We start from the raw sequence: 15,705 nt of genomic DNA on the forward strand, positions 1-15,705 counted from the left end.
CTATTGCATTTGTAATAAAACGTGATTTGATAAATGTAGCCCCTGTTGGTTGAGATTTTTTCCTGTTGGTCATACCGGTAGTCCTTGAGTTGTTCTATTGATTGTTTAAGCTTGGCAATAGAACAAGTCCTTCCCTGTTCTTGTCATTGTGGATATGGAAGTAGCATCCACAGCATACAGTGCCATACTAATGATTGAACCTTCAATAAGTTTCAGAAAACATCATGTGCATGTTGATGAACCTGTACTTACAAAAAAAAAGGCAAATGTTACTTGCTAATACAAGCTTTCAATAAAAAAGAAAACAAAATTTTTAATCAGAGATTGATCAAACTTTTAAAGGGACAATTGCAACATTCAATTTAGTCACTGAAATATGTGTTGGTGTTGTCTTTGAAATCTTTAATTATCTGATAATCATGTCTGGGGAGGGTAATGCTTCAAAAAGCATTAGAAATGCAAAATGAGAAACATCTACAGTGCACATCCAAACGTTAGCCACAGTAAATTCCTGGAAGGGATATAAATATTCAGCATTAATCAAAATTGTATCCCTAAATATCACTTTTGGGCGGTGTATGTGTTGCAAGCGCCAAAGCGAAAGTAGACCTCATCCACCACGTTTTATTCCACCATAGTTGCGATTCAATCAAATAAAGAACTGGTTATGCCACAGAAATTAGAAACACAAACGAACCAAGATCCTGGATTCCTGGTATGTGAGGTTATCAATTTTTAGGTACCATAAAGAATCATGGGAAACAGAACGCGTTCCAGCTTTGTGTCAAATTTAAAGCAAGGAAAGCGACACTACAGGAGACACGGGCAGATGTTAGGAACATAGCTGCAACATTTCAGTGTTGTTCTTACTATCATTCAAATTAAAGGCAAACTTCACAAGGTTTGATACATATACTTTCAGCTGTCTCCAAGTAGATGAGCTTGGTGTCGGCGTCGGCGCCCATCCTCAAACATGGCATCTCCACACGGCTGGACTTTGTTGACAAATTCCGTGCAATTTGCCCCCGTACCACGGACATAGCTGTGCATGTAGCACCCAAAATAATATACGCGATCCTGGGCACCCTTAGCAGTATATAGAATCTGTAAAACTCACCGTACGGAGCCTAGATTCACGTGTTTCTGTGTGGATTTGCAGGCAGAATTCGTCCAAAGCGGCAAAGCTCCACCATTTTGAGCCACCTGAGCAGGGAGGTATCCCACAATGCACCGGAATTCCGGTCATGACCCCAGACGGCCCCGTATGTAGTCAAAACATTACCTGATGATTTGTTAAGCCATATCACAAGGATGACGAAGAAATGAGCTGTTTTTAATAGTTCTACTGAAGACTGATAGCCCTAACCAAGGAAGGTTAAAAATCCTTCTTCTAACCTACTCGCACTAACCAAGATTACAAGTTGATTACCTTATCAAAAAAATTGCCTTCCAATCAGTTTACGTTAAATGCCACTTGAAGTTGTTGCTGCCATCAAAGCTGTCAACGGTTATTGCTCACATCCAATTGATTGAAAAAAAACTCGGTGAAGTGACTCACTCAGCAAGGCTAAAAAGACCACAACTAACTTGGTCATGCACTCAATTAGATGAATGACATGGAATATTATTTTTGAAAAGAAAATTACTAAAGGAAGCTTCAACATTAACGTTAACTGTTGAAAGTTATTTTCCAAGCAGAGGGTAGTCTCTGACTTTTCTTTTTACTTTTTTATTAGGCGTTTTATTGGGTTTTCTATTTCATGTATTTTGTTAGCCGGGGCGACTATAAACGAAAAACTTATTTAATTGTAATATAATATACAGGATGTTAGAAACAAAAACATCCTGTATATAATATTACAATTAAATAAGTTTTTCGTTTATAGTCGCCCCGGCTAGTATTTTGTATCGTTTTGTTGATGTCCCTAACCTCTGCTTGGAGAGTATCTGTGTTTACAACTTTTCCTAATCGTGCAAAGAGTGGGGTAGCTACGGGATCTTGGGCCTGACCGCAGCCATATTGAATTTATGTCGTCCAGAGAAGTTGCAGACGTCTGAGATCATCTCTGCCTCCACTTTTGTTTATGCACCGGCATCTCCATAATACCATCGCAAAAATGACGTTTGGAGACACTTTCACAATGAAGCCTCGCTAAAGCATGCTGTACCAGGCACCAAACGGATACAGGAAAAGGACTGAATTCTCTATCCAGTATTTTCAGCTCAGCGATTCCAGGAGCATATCAATTTTTCCCTGGGACTTTGCCTGATCAAGAAGGCTCAAATTCCATGGAAAACAGATCTTAGTTTAAGAACGGCGAGCTGCAATATGTCGAAGAGGAGTAGAAATGCAATACCGGCCCTTCAAGGGCGGGAAGTCGGCGCTCCTGGGCAGTATACGCCGCCCGCACTGAGGTTTCTGGCCGAGGACAAGGCTGCTTTGTTTTCCCAAGACAACCAGGTCTGATAATAAGTTGTTTGCATTTTGAGACATAATTTACGTATAATAGCTGTATGAGAGATCACCCTGATATATGCAGTGAATTGCTGTTATGGATAGGATTGAGAATATTGCCGATTTAAGAGAGGATGCATGCACACAAATTTGGGTGCTCGTATATAAACCTTGTGCACATCTCAAAATAAACCTGACTAAATTTTGGAATGACCAGACGATGGGAGGGTTGGGTTGTCAAAGGTTTCAATCTCTATAGCAGATTCCCCAACGGAAGCATTGCAGTATTTTCTTGAAATGCATTGCTATAAGAAGAATTACAATCTCAGATTGAGAAGAAGAAAAGGAGACAAAAAACTTATTGTTATTGGTAAATAAATAAAATATTAAGATAACGATAAATTGTTAACGTTAACGTGTTATGTTATTGTAACGTTATAGCACACGGTTAATTAGGACAGTGTCTAAAATTGCTTATGCAGGTCATTTGTATCAATTTATTTTGCAGCATTCACAAACATTTAGCTGATGTGAACAAGCTTATGAAGTACAGCTGTATTTTATGTCTCTTAAGCCCCCTTCCCCTTGTGGCTTTGTACTGACATGTGCATGATGGTGTTGTTCTGTAGGCTGTGAAGCTCCCGGGAGATGCCAGGACTACATTCCTGATGGCCTTCAGCCATGATGGGTAAGCTGGCAGTTCTGTGATGTTCCCCAGGGAATGTTTCGGCATCACATGAGGCACCTCATGCCCTGGAGTTGTGACCTGGTATCGTTTTGCGTTAGTTTTACATCTGCATCTGCATCTGCATCTGCATAGGATACCCCCAAATGACCCCGCGAGGGGCAAAAGTAGGGGGGGGAGCTGAGGCTCCCGGGTTAGGGCGGGCAGGCCGCCTGCCTGGCACAGAAGTGCTCAACGTTGGGAGCGCTTACAACCGTGCCAGGCAGGGCATTCCACTCGGGAATTGTGCGTGGGAAAAAAGAATGTTTGTAGATATCGGTGCGTGCAAATATGTGTTGATATTTGAAGTCGTGACTACCCCGGGTGCGCCCTTGGGCAGGCTTCAGAACATTGCTGGCGTCTATGTTAATATTATTGTTGACTACTTTATAGAAAAAGGTGAGGCGGGCGTTCCTCCTCCTTTCGGAGAGAGGGCGCCACTGCAGGTCTGAAAGCATTTGTGTCACGCTGCTAGTCTGTATCTTACAATACAATACTAACAATAGAAATCTACCATCTGGCACTGTGACAATTAAAGTAGGAATACCTGAAATACTCAGATGTTAGAATGGTAGGACCTCAAGTCTTGACCCAAAAAAATTTGCTACAAGTGTTCCAGAGAAGAAAATTGATCTCAACCAGTTGAGGAAGCAGTTTGACACAGGAAAGGGCAACTGGAAGAATGTGAAGATTTAGCCTCCTCGACACATCTGCTTTGAGATTAGGAAAATTCCATTCTTGGTGCCACAAAATTTATCATTCAATCAGCTCCGTTCAATGTCATGCTTATTTTATATGCTGTTAGCTATCAAATATGCAAGACATCACAGATTCGAAGGTTGTCAATATTGTCAGGTATGAAAAAGTTAAGATGAAATCTTTGCCTAAGGTTGATGACTTCAATATATCAATAATTGACTGTTGTTTTCTCTGTAGTGATTAGATAATGACTTACTGGAAATTGTCTGAAGCAAAGAGAGTGCCACAGTCATTCCTGTGATTTATCTACCATAGGACACTGATGGCTTCTAGTCATGGCGATCACAACATCCACGTGACAGACCTGCGCACGGGAAAGTGTATTCGCACTCTGGTTGGCCATTCCCGCACGCCCTGGTGCGTGACCTTTCACCCCTCGTCCAACGAGATTCTGGCATCAGGCTGTCTGGATGGGGAAGTCAGAGTTTGGGACCTGCATGTAAGTTTGTGCTATGTATTACTAGTGATGATCTTTGTGTTACTACAGTTGTAATGGCCAATTTCTACCAAGCTTATCATGGGCCAAGTTGCCTTCCTTAAACTTAAAAGTTTTTTGTCCCACCCAGCCCCAACAAGAGTTAGACTGCCTTTCTAACATGCAGAAAAAAGTGTTCTACATGTAGTTGTGAATGTGAGATTTCATTGTTAAAATGGAAATGCTTTTAGTTGCCTCAGCTCTGTACTTTGAAGAGTCCTTCCTTGGTTCCACAACGACTTACCTATTCACATCTGTAAAGGTTCAATTTGATGATTGAAATACTTCCTGCAGGCTTCCCCTTGTGTCTTTTCATTAATATCTTCCTTACTTGAACACAACAACAGGGTGGGAGTGAGAGATGGACGTCCGAGTCCAACACTGTGATAGCGTCCCTTACCTTTCACCCCCTGGACCAAGTGTTGGTGATTGCCACGGGCAACGCTCTCCACTTCTGGGACTGGAGCCAGGACAAACCGTTTGCCTACGTCAAGACAGCACGGGAGACTGAGAAGATAAGGTAATAGGTCACTCATTATAACAGTTTGTACTTCCCTAGTTTCCTTTAATTTACCTTAAATATAAGCACTGATGAATAATAACAGTCATGTCACTGCCATTGACAGTTTTTTTTAGTAGAGTTTTTAATGACCAAAATATTCTGTATCAATATGTTCTTGTCCATGTCCATGAGGTTATTTAACACTGTATAACTTTGAAAAGGGTAAGAATACATAATTTAGTTATCAAGCATGTGGATATTATCATCCATGCATAGGTTCAAATTTTTAGCTCAGATCTGACAGCATGTTTTCTCTTGACTATTTTTCAGACTTGTCAAGTTTGATCCACTCGGTCACCACTTGCTGACAGGGATTGCCAATGTGCCAAATGTCCGGGTGAGTTCAAGCAGGACTGTCTGGGTATTCTTGTTTTTCTTACAAAGGCATAAGTTGATGTAATGATTGTATGCTTATGATGTGATTGATGTCATTTGCTGGTATGATTATAGAGCTTTCTTAATTGCTCATGTATTTGTAGCAATTCTCATGTAGCCACCATGCATCAACCTATGATGCAAGCGAACGATTGATTGAACTTTTCTCCATCACAATTTCACACCATTGTTTCTCCTCCTCTAGCCCTTTGATGCAGGAGTAGTGCAGGTGGACAGCTCGGACTCGGAGACAGACATGCTGCCTGAGCCTGACGACTCGGAGCTGCCGCCCCGCATGTCCGTCTGGGACCGGCGCTCGCGCGTCCTCCACCGCCTCCACTCCATGGAGCAGGACCTGCGGCGCCGCCTGGAGCTCCTCAGCAGCGCTGCAGCCCGCCTCGACCAGATGGAGAACGAGATGCGCAACATGATGGGGTCGTTCCAGGGTCAGGAGCAGGGCATGCTGCCCAGGGGGCGGGTTTCCGCACGGTCCCTAGCGGATCCGACCGCCAACCGTGCCGACAGCACTGCCATCAGGGCCAGGAGAGGGGGAAGTAGTAACATGCCTCCCAGTTTACAGGGAACGGCGGGCAGGGCTTCGTCATCCAGCCTGCACGATCTGGACGCCCGGTTATCCATCAACCACCAGAGGATACGCAGAACGCAGGAGTTCATCGATAGGTTACGGGCTAGGCTTGGACTCCAGCCGTCCTCAACACTCAGCAGGTACGAGAACTTTCCGTCCGACGAGGTGCCAGGATTGGGCAGCAGGCGTGGCTCTGAGAGTAGTCAAGACAACCGGCTGAGATTGACAGCCTCCCCATTTACCACAAGTAGCTCCAATGACACTGGTAGTGGTAGCCGGAGAAGTCTGCAGTACCGGTCTAGCATCAGACGTAACTTTGCCAGCCAGTCTTCTGCAACCAGTGCAGAACTGACAACCTCTGTCAGTGTACACAATGCTGGCACAAGTAACATGAACAGACCGGGGGTTAGCTATATTTCGAGAGGCTGTGGGAGTAGGAATTCTTTCGGTAATGTAAATGGCCAAGACATCTCTGCTAATGGCAGTGCAAATACCACAAGTAATGGTGGTGTGATGACTCAAGGCACCAGCGTAAGCACTTCTGGTGTGACCCTGCCAGAAACTGGTACAAACACAGGCAGTAGTGGTCCTAATGTGCCAGACACTAGCAGTAACACCACTGGTGCAAGTGGCTTCAGCACACCAGTTTCTAACGGCAGAGACAAACCCGGCAATGTTGCAAACACATCAGATGTGAACACAATAAAGAACTCCATAGGTAGTGATGTGACACAACCCTGCAATACTAACTGTAACATCAAGAAGGAGCCAGCATCCATAACTGGCACAAATACTGGTAATGTCACAAGGTCCAGGCAGACTATGCATGATGCTGAAAGTAACGCCAGGGGAGGAACTTTTCCTCCTGGAGAGAACACCTCTCGCAGGCAGGCGGCAGAAGGCCTGCTTGACCTTGGAAACCCGTCCCCTGGGAGACCTCAGTCAAGGTCAAACACCTCCCAGACAAATGCTATTACTCACGAAAGGAAAGACCCCAAGCATCTTTCCAGTGCAAATACGGGTACAACTCCCAGAAACAACAGCAGTACTCCTGATGCCGTAAGAAATCCCCCCCATTTTTGGACACTAGGTTTCAGCACTGGTTCACAGCACGGCCATGATAGAGGTTTCTCCCTTCGGCACAGTCGTAACACAAGTACAACAAGCACAAGCACCGCTGCTACATCTACAACAGAAAGCAGTCGACCCCCTGCGATGAGCACCAGCACTTCTATGGTTTCCTCTTTGCTTAGACCAAATCAAAGAAACCAGTCAACGTCCTCTGTAGAGTCTGTCCGTTCAGGCAGCACCTCCGTATCTAGAAACAACAGAGAAGCCTCTGGAAACACACATGCTGATGGAACTGAGTCAGAGGAAGACCTAGAGCCTCCAGCAAAGAGAGCCAGACGTTCCTTACCTTTACAAAAAGCATCAACTTCCACATCAAGCACACCGTCGGATCTTCCAAACGTGGGCAGAGCTTCCAACAGTGCTAGAGAAGGTGGAAACCAAGCCGTACAGGAAGCATCTTATCCACTGTTACCACCACGGGGTGACCGTAGGTCATCACCGTCAAGCCTGGCTCTCAGCAGAACTTCCAGTGAGTCCAGTGTAGGGGAAGGTATGCCCGCCCTGAGCGAACATTTTACGCTGCCTTCCTACCACGAGACAGTTGCTCACACCGGTGGTGCAGAGACAAACAGGGAAACCAGCACAACAAGGGTCACTGCTGCACAAAGCTCCGCTGCTCAAACCACAACAACAGCCTCCCGTACGGACTACGGCGGATATGCCAGGATTGGCTACTTCTCTGCCAGACCAGTGCGGAGGGGGGCGGTCAGGAGAAGCTGGACGGAGAGCCAGCAGTCTGGAGATGACATGGAGAGTGCCTCAGGCATCGAGAGCCAGCTCAGGTACCAGGCACATCAAGTCAACACCGCCAGGAGGAGGCTGGACTCCCTACGGCTGAGGAGTCTGCGGGCACTCAGGTCTCGGGCACAGAGGTTAGCATGGATAAGGGATCCTGTGGGGTTTTAGATGAGGCTTTGATGAGTCTGTAGAATCTGTCTATCAGATGACTGAATAGGTTTGGTATTGTCTTTTCAAAATTTTACTGAAAGACTTATTGCTTTGGATAGAAAAAGTTAAGCTATGAAGCAACCACTGTGTCTTCAGATAATTAAAGGAGAAATGTGTGAAATAAAAGTCTAGAAATAGCCAAACAATACAAATACATGTCAGAATAATCCAGAACAACAAAGACAAAGACTCCTACATTTCAAGAAATGTGGAAAAGATATGTGAAAATGGATTTTTTTTCCCAGGGCCATGTCTGGAGAGAGTCCTTACGAGTCCCCGTCCACAGTGACCAGACCAGTGGTGTGGCAGACCTTCTCCCACCCCACAGAGCCCCAACCACCGGTCAGCAGCACCAGAGCAGGGAGTCTGGAACCCACCTCTGCAGGGGATGGTACGGTCCAGGAGAGCGCCTTCTCAACTAATGTGCCATCACGCTTCTATGGCCAACATACCAGGTGATATGAAATGTGTAATCTGCTATAGTTTGCCAAAATATTAATGTTGTCTTACTTAAAAAACTTAATGCCTAAAAGCAGAATCTGTTTGTAAAACTAAAAGCATTTTAATCATACAGTCACTGAGTCAGGTCTGTACATGTGACTATTTCTACAAACATACAAGGACCACCTGACCATTGACTTTTTGGTCATCCTTTAGGTAATTTCTTCAATTGACACATGCATTAAGAATCCTGTTCACGGTGACCAACTGTCCGAAGACCAGATTTATCAGTACCCTCGGTGGTCTCCTTGGGCAGTTTCGTTCACGCCTTCTATATTTTAAAGCCCTTTTTCCACTAATATTAATAACAGTTCTGTTAACATTGTAATGTTCCAGGTCAGAGAGCCATCGCAGCCCCCTGGGGTACATCATGCGCAGACATGCACTGAATGAAGGAGACAGGTAGGAATAAAGAATACGTGTAAAAACGACTAACCATTAGTCCAATGAAGTGCAGTGAGTGGGTACCAAACCTAAACCCAAAGTGTAGTCAGTATATTTGTAAGTCTGGTGTGTGCACATCTAAAGTTACAACATCTGATGTGTAACATTCTGTAGATTGGATGATTGTCAGGGAAAAACTGTAGTGTTAACATAATGTAGTGTAAAATTGGTGTCTGCATGTACATGATGATGATTATACATGAAGTGCTACCTTGGAACATTGCAGCAATGTAGGAAACCCCTTTTGTACAGTAATTGAGAAATTCTTGTGATGTCTTCCCACCAGGGAAGGATCAGATCGCGGTAGTGAGCGGGTACGGCGGAGGCTTCACGGTCGTTTCAGACACCACACGGCTGGATCATCAAGGTGACCGGTCTTCTTCCCCTTTAAGTTGAAAAGACTTCAAATACAGCTATATTAACTGTCCAAAGGCCTGATGGAAGTACAATTGTATGTCTTTCCCTCGGGTCCAAAGTGTTGGATAACTTCACACTGTAGCTAAACCATGTGTAGCTATATTTGTAAGGGACATCTTCATGGCAAAGTTATGTGATAAAATGTTCACTATTCTTGCTGATCTTGGTATAAGGTAATACATTCTGATAAGAGGTCCACTTGTCTAATTGACAATGGTATCTAACTTTCTGTGATATTGTTCCCCCTTGTAGGGCCCAGCCACGAGTAGAGTACGTCCACCCCCACTACCGCAGTGTTTTCCATGGCTCCCATCGACCATCCAATGCCGTCCACTCTGCTATTAACAGGGCCATTGCTGGTAAGCACCCAGGATGTCTGCCATCCTAATCCCAGATGTAGAGGCTGTTAAAGAATTTGAACAGTAAATTTGTAGAGTGCCTAGTATAAGCCTGAGAAACAGTGTGAATTATACATATGAATAATGATTCTTGACAAGTTAGTCCTCTTATAAGGAGGTATTTTCGTAAACAACATATCATTTTGTTTAAGAAAATACCTCCTTTTAAGAGGACTAGCCTGTCAAGAATCATTCATATGTATAAGTCACACTGCTTCTCAGGTTTATACTACTTGATGCCTCTGTTATAAACTCCAAACAGACATCTTTTCATCAATTTTCTTTACCATTTTATATGAAAACCACAGGAGCCTTTATCGGTACAGGAGAGTCCGCAGTGGCCAGTAACATAGTGAATACCACCCATCGTCTGCAGTGGTGGGACTTCACCAAGTACCAGCTGCCTGAGATCAGTGATGGTGAGGACTCAGCACATTGTTTGTGTGAAGGTTTTAAGTGATGCATTTTAGATTTTTTTTATGATACATGTGATATGCAAGAAATTCAAATCACCTTCACCTAAGTAAAGCATTAAGTGAAACACGTATATCATAAAAGTTTTGGATTTGGAGTCCCTCAGGACCTTCTTCAACTGCTTGAGTATTTGCGTCAGATCGGTTAAGATGTATTTTGTGTGATAAAATGATAAAATACATTTACTTAATCTATTTTCGTTACTGTACTGACTTACCTGTCATGTACCTTGGATGAAAATTTGAATTTCATTTCTCAAGGAAATGTTACATCGTAGCAAGCAGTTGTTGCATCATTTTTTCCAAGACTATGAGTATGTTCTTACATGAACGCCCTCTCCCCCCACAGCCAGTGCAAATGTGATCGTACCCCACTGTAAGATCCACAACGATGCCAGCATTGATATCTCCAAGGATGGCTGTTACCTAGCAACCTTCATCCCCAGTCACCGTGGTTTCCCTGACGACGCTGTCCTGTCCATCATCTCTCTGCAGAAGGACACTCTCGGGGACATCCTGTATGCCAAGAGCTTTGGTGAGACTCTAATTGTTGATATTATAATGGAAACCTAACGTTAATGAAACCAATACTGTACTCTTGTTGAGAAGAGTAGGGGCGAAGTGGCTGTAAGACTGAGCAGTGACAAGCTGTATAGCACTACCAGCCATAGAAAAGAGTATTATGCTTTGCCTCATCCTAGATGATGGCTGGTACTCTCTGCTACTTTACCATGGGCAGGTATTGTAGTGATAAAAATGATACAACACTGCTAACGTCTAGTTTGAAAATTGCTACCGCTAATCAGTTGGACAGGGTGGATTGTGAAAGACCAGTATGTCATTTTTAATGGCTACAAGTGTTTAACAAGGCAATTGTGATCTAACTAATATTTGTGATATTTATTGTCACTGTTAATCATGAGCAGCTATTCATTTGTGCCACATGTAAACAGCTACTTATAGCAGCCACTGTAGTTTTTCAAAAGCTGCATTTAAGTCAATTGTCAATGCTTTGGGGCTAATATACATGTACTAGTATGTTAGAGCCTTGGTGTATGGCCCTTAGAACACACCCCTTATCCCATCAAATAGCCCTCTAATTTACAACTGTTAACAACGTTAGCTGCTTCCTCAGGTCCCAATGCCATCTCCGTGAGTATCTCTCCCCTGGGGAACTACGTCCTGGTGGGGCTGGCGTCGCGCATGCTTCATTGGCAGCTGGTGGACAAACAGATGGTGGCCCAAGTCTTCCAGCTCAGACCCGCCGCAGAGAAGGCTCTGGAGGGGACTCTTGTGGTAAGGAAGGGAGTAGGGAGGCTGTGTGAGTGTGTGTCTCTGTGCATGCGTGTGAGCAGTGAGACAGAGTTATTACAGCTTGGTCACATTCGTCATACATGTTAAACAATTTTCAAGCAGGCTGTCACAGAGCCAACTGCCAAGAATTTAAGACAGCTGTATTCTGCATGACACTTGCTTCCCAAGAATACCCTCAGCTTGCAAACAATGATCATACAGCAAAATTGATGGGGTGACTTGTTTGATCAAATTAAAGTGAGTGAGTAATGTGGTTTGATACTTTGTAAAACAGTTCTCAGCAGGTTGGTACAGTACTTTAAAATTGAATGATCATACAGCAAAATTGATGGGGTGACTTGTTTGATCAAATTAAAGTGAGTGAGTAATGTGGTTTGATACTTTGTAAAACAGTTCTCAGCAGGTTGGTACAGTACTTTAAAATTGAATGGCTGTAAAGTCCTGTTTAGATTAAGGACCTATTTCTGAATTGGGGCCTGGCCGGGATGTTCGCGGAAACGAAAAGTTAAACTGTTTATGAAGGAAGTTACATAAATCATGCTCCTGACAATTTTTTGTAAGTTCTGTGTGTTTTGTTGCCTTTGTTATCATTTTTTTCATTTCCAAAAGCTACCCAGCTGGGTCCTGGGTTGGGAATTGGGACCTAGTCCTTAGGAATATCACAGTGCTACATCAGTAACATTCTAGTAGATGCTACAGACATGAGTTGAATGTTCCTGTTTGTGTTGGCAGCATGTTCAGAACGTGATGCACCACTGTGACCCTGAGAGACGGAGTCATGTGAGTGTGAACTCTGCCTGCTGGCTCCCGGGTACAGGCAGGGGCCTGGTGTACGGCACCAACAGGGGACATCTACAGATCTGTCGGCTAGGGTGAGTAGCTCAGCACACAACTGGCACATGGCCATACAAATGAAAATTTCAGTTATGGTCTTAAACTCTCTTACTCTCACCTCTCAAATAAACGTACCGGTACGTTTATTTATTTCCGGCTCAAAATCCACCCGGTACGTCCTTATTTTAGACGGTACGTTTATTTTTTTTTTCAAATTGGGGCTTTCTTTACTAACCAGGGACCCCAAAAATATTAAAAGTTTGGTATTTTCTGCCCATTTTTCCGCTGTATTTTTGCTTAATATTCACTATTTTTCGGACGAGGCTTTGCGGATTTCCCTGCCGCTAGCGCTATGACCCAAACATAACTAGGGATGCGTACCGGTACGCAGGACCAGTTCTGGACTTGCAAAAACGTTTCGGTTCAGGTCCAAAAATACCGGAACACAAGTGATTCAGCACTGGACTCGTAAAAAAATATATCCTTTTCGTTTTGAATCATCTTTAACCTTCCAAAAATCTTGAAATGTTGCGCTGAACAAAGACGAAAACATCGAGGTCACATGCTACACACACAGTCGCTTACTTCCGTAAATTCTCTATCAAAACACAGAAATTAACCACCGACCAAACAAATTAAAAAGTTACCAATACTTTTCCACTATTTTTCACCCGTAGTCAACTTGCTTTAATGTTCCAGCAACGAAAAAATCATTCCAAAACAAAGCATAGCGTTCACTCGGCTCGAAAAGATCCGCCATGTTGGATTCATCAACTCACGCCGAATCTCGCGGTAATGCGCGAGAGAATCATATATTTTCTGCAGTACCGCTATTTCTCGATAGGGGGCAGTGTCCATGACCTTGGTTTCTGCAACATTGAAAATAGCACAAGTGGTGAATAAGGTATTCTAAGTTGGAATGTTATTTTGTAACAATGATTATAAAATAAACTTCTTTTTTTATTTCTTCAATTTTTATTTTCATTCATTTTTTTACTTTTATTTTAATCTTTGTTGATGGTGTGACACTCAGATAAAGAAAATATGTGCAATAACATAGGAATTATTCTGTTCATTATTTATACAATTAACTGATATGGTAATAAAAAATAAAAAAACTGATATGGTACTGAGGCATAAATAAATAAAAAGAGCCTACCTGCTTATCATCTTCTCTTGGACTGAAGTAGCATGGGCACAGTTTACATGTCAATTTGGTATTTTTCCGGGGGGTACTTTTATTCCAGGGGGTACTTTTATTAGATTTTGAAGATTTGTCCGGGGGGTACTTTTATTCCAGGGGGTACTTCTATTTGAGAGGTGAGAGTAGTGGATTACAAATGTTAAGAAGTTGCTTTTTTGCCATATAGACAAAATTTGATATGATAGATTTTTGGTTGATTCCTGCCTTAATAGTTAAATGCAGTGTTCTACAAACTTACTGCAGTGACAGTATAACTATTGTTCCTCTTCTTGGGCAAGAAAGGTATCACAGAACAGTTTATTTTTTTTTTCAGTTTTGATGACCATTGAAAACATATTAGGGTGTAGGAAAGAAGGTCTCACAGCAGTTTTGTTTTCCCCAGGTATGAGCCCGGGAGCCAGCAGGAGCAGCCGGAAGAGCCCAGACTGGGGCCAGCGCAGAACCCGTTTCCTCCCGGCAGCGGCGGGGGCGGCAACGCTCGCATGACGGCCCGGCGCTTCTCCGTAGCTCAGCGGGTGGTGAGGGAGCGAGGTGTGCAGCACCCCATGACCAACTCCACTGCCACGCAGACCCCGCCTGGTATGACGTCCGCGGGGACTCAGACTGATCAAGATATATCCTCCATATAACACAAAGGAACAAAATATATGTGCTTCAACTTTAACTATGGTACGATTTACTAGTATGTTTATGTCTGCAGTACTGTAAAGCCTATGTAAAGTTCTGTACATAATATCTGTACATAATATATGTTAAATGCTTAAGACTAGAGCACAAAGTCTCAGTAATGCACTTTTCATTGTAAACCTCCCTTTTCCCTTGAATACCGACCCTGACAAGTGCACTGCCTTCCCGTATGTCTTCATAGTGTTATTTGGGAGAGCAACTATATAGAATACTGCGTCAAGATATTTCTGTTTCCACCCTCTGTACATAAGCGAATTTACTGGTAGCCAAGAGATCACCCTACTTATATAAAAGTATACATGCTTTGTAATATATGCACTTACCTTTCTGTTATACATCATGCTATCTGGAAAATTATTTTTGAAGCAATAGATACTACTTGATATTTAATTTCTTTGTTTACAGGTTATCGGTGATAAGATCAGAAAAGAACTGTAGTCGTTTATGAAGACACTAAGTTTCAGGAACTGTGAGATTGTATTTCTTAAGTCTTTGAGAGCAAAGTAACAGATTTATCAGTGCTTATCATTTTCTAAGCAATTTAAGACTCAATTGACAGTAGATGATAAGTCGCAATTGGTTTCACAGAATGGTTTTGTTCTTGTTTTTTTTAATAACGTTTTGAGGATGGAATGAATTATTTATGGCATTCTGATGATTAAGGCCATGCACAAGTATTATTTGATTTTAGTTAGACATATTACTGTTAGTTGTGCCCTTTCCTTAATCCTTAAGTTTTACTGCTGGCCGACTGATCGGTGTTGTTCCAAAGGCAAAACATTGCTAGAGGGCCCTACACATGAGTCAGATTACACAATGTATGAGACATTGGTGAAGTTGTGCCATTTGTGATATAATATGTAAGGTAGTGACTGCACCATTTGATATATTTTGTGTCTCACAATAACTATAATACTACTATTGATCTTGATGTCAAGCCTTCTTTATGTATGCAATGTATCATATTGGCAGCAAATATTTTATGTTGCACAAGGCAAAGTTTAATTTATATTGATAGGTTTTCTTTATTGCAATTTCTCATGCATGGTTTAGATTGTATGACATAGTTGAAAGTCCAAGCTAGTCAAATATGAAAATTGAGATTTGCTTTGCCAAAGGCACAATGCGTGTAAATATTATAGTAGCATTATGGACTGTACATTGCAGAAAAGGGGACTGCAGTGTTGGTTACAAAGTTACAGAAATTTTGTATTTGGAAGGAAAATTGAAATTGCAAAGTAAATTATTTGACAGCTTGGCAATGTGCAATTTATTTCTTTGTTACAGCTATAAAATCTGTTTTGATTTTTTAGAAAAAAGCATTATAGAGGTATGAGAAAGCTTCTTGCTGATTGGTGGCAGTATTTGTTTGAAATAACTGGGAAAATAAACGGGGATTTGGACTAAAAATTGGAATT

The 15,705-nt window shown here is 42.6% G+C and overlaps 2 protein-coding genes across 3 annotated transcripts in view; one reads left to right on the forward strand and one right to left on the reverse strand.

Moving 5' to 3' along the window:
* LOC118414216 (PHD and RING finger domain-containing protein 1-like) overlaps positions 1 to 1,287 on the reverse strand; it is a 7,618-nt gene extending 6,331 nt beyond the window's left edge. The window contains exon 1 of the mRNA XM_035818101.1: positions 1,118 to 1,287. The gene's annotated coding sequence lies outside the window, so the exon portion shown is untranslated. The remainder of the gene's footprint in view (positions 1 to 1,117) is intronic.
* Positions 1,288 to 1,989: 702 nt separating this feature from the next.
* Positions 1,990 to 15,691, forward strand: LOC118414217 (activating molecule in BECN1-regulated autophagy protein 1-like). Of its 2 annotated transcripts, none has more exons than XM_035818102.1 (15): positions 1,990 to 2,461; positions 3,085 to 3,143; positions 4,194 to 4,377; positions 4,761 to 4,933; positions 5,246 to 5,312; positions 5,556 to 7,939; positions 8,261 to 8,470; positions 8,853 to 8,918; positions 9,247 to 9,327; positions 9,630 to 9,736; positions 10,084 to 10,194; positions 10,598 to 10,783; positions 11,372 to 11,544; positions 12,295 to 12,434; positions 13,983 to 15,691. In XM_035818102.1, the coding sequence occupies exons 1-15, from the start codon at positions 2,330 to 2,332 to the stop codon at positions 14,227 to 14,229; spliced, it is 4,320 nt and encodes a 1,439-aa protein (XP_035673995.1). In that variant the 5' UTR covers positions 1,990 to 2,329; the 3' UTR covers positions 14,230 to 15,691. The 2 variants fall into 2 exon arrangements, with proteins under 2 accessions (XP_035673995.1, XP_035673996.1); XM_035818103.1 differs by having other exon boundaries at positions 11,384 to 11,544.
* The last annotated feature ends 14 nt before the right edge of the window (positions 15,692 to 15,705 follow it).

This window comes from Branchiostoma floridae, chromosome 4, assembly GCF_000003815.2.
Source record: "Branchiostoma floridae strain S238N-H82 chromosome 4, Bfl_VNyyK, whole genome shotgun sequence".
NCBI lineage: Eukaryota > Metazoa > Chordata > Leptocardii > Amphioxiformes > Branchiostomatidae > Branchiostoma > Branchiostoma floridae.

What these genes read in the sequence shown, in the direction of transcription:
- LOC118414217 (XM_035818102.1), top strand. Translation starts at nt 2,330, where the DNA reads ATGTCGAAGAGGAGTAGAAATGCAATACCGGCCCTTCAAGGGCGGGAA. An exon ending in CACACGGCTGGATCATCAAG is followed by an intron (nt 9,328 to 9,629) that starts GTGACCGGTCTT and finishes TCCCCCTTGTAG; the next exon opens with GGCCCAGCCACGAGTAGAGT. An exon ending in CCTGTATGCCAAGAGCTTTG is followed by an intron (nt 10,784 to 11,371) that starts GTGAGACTCTAA and finishes TAACAACGTTAG; the next exon opens with CTGCTTCCTCAGGTCCCAAT.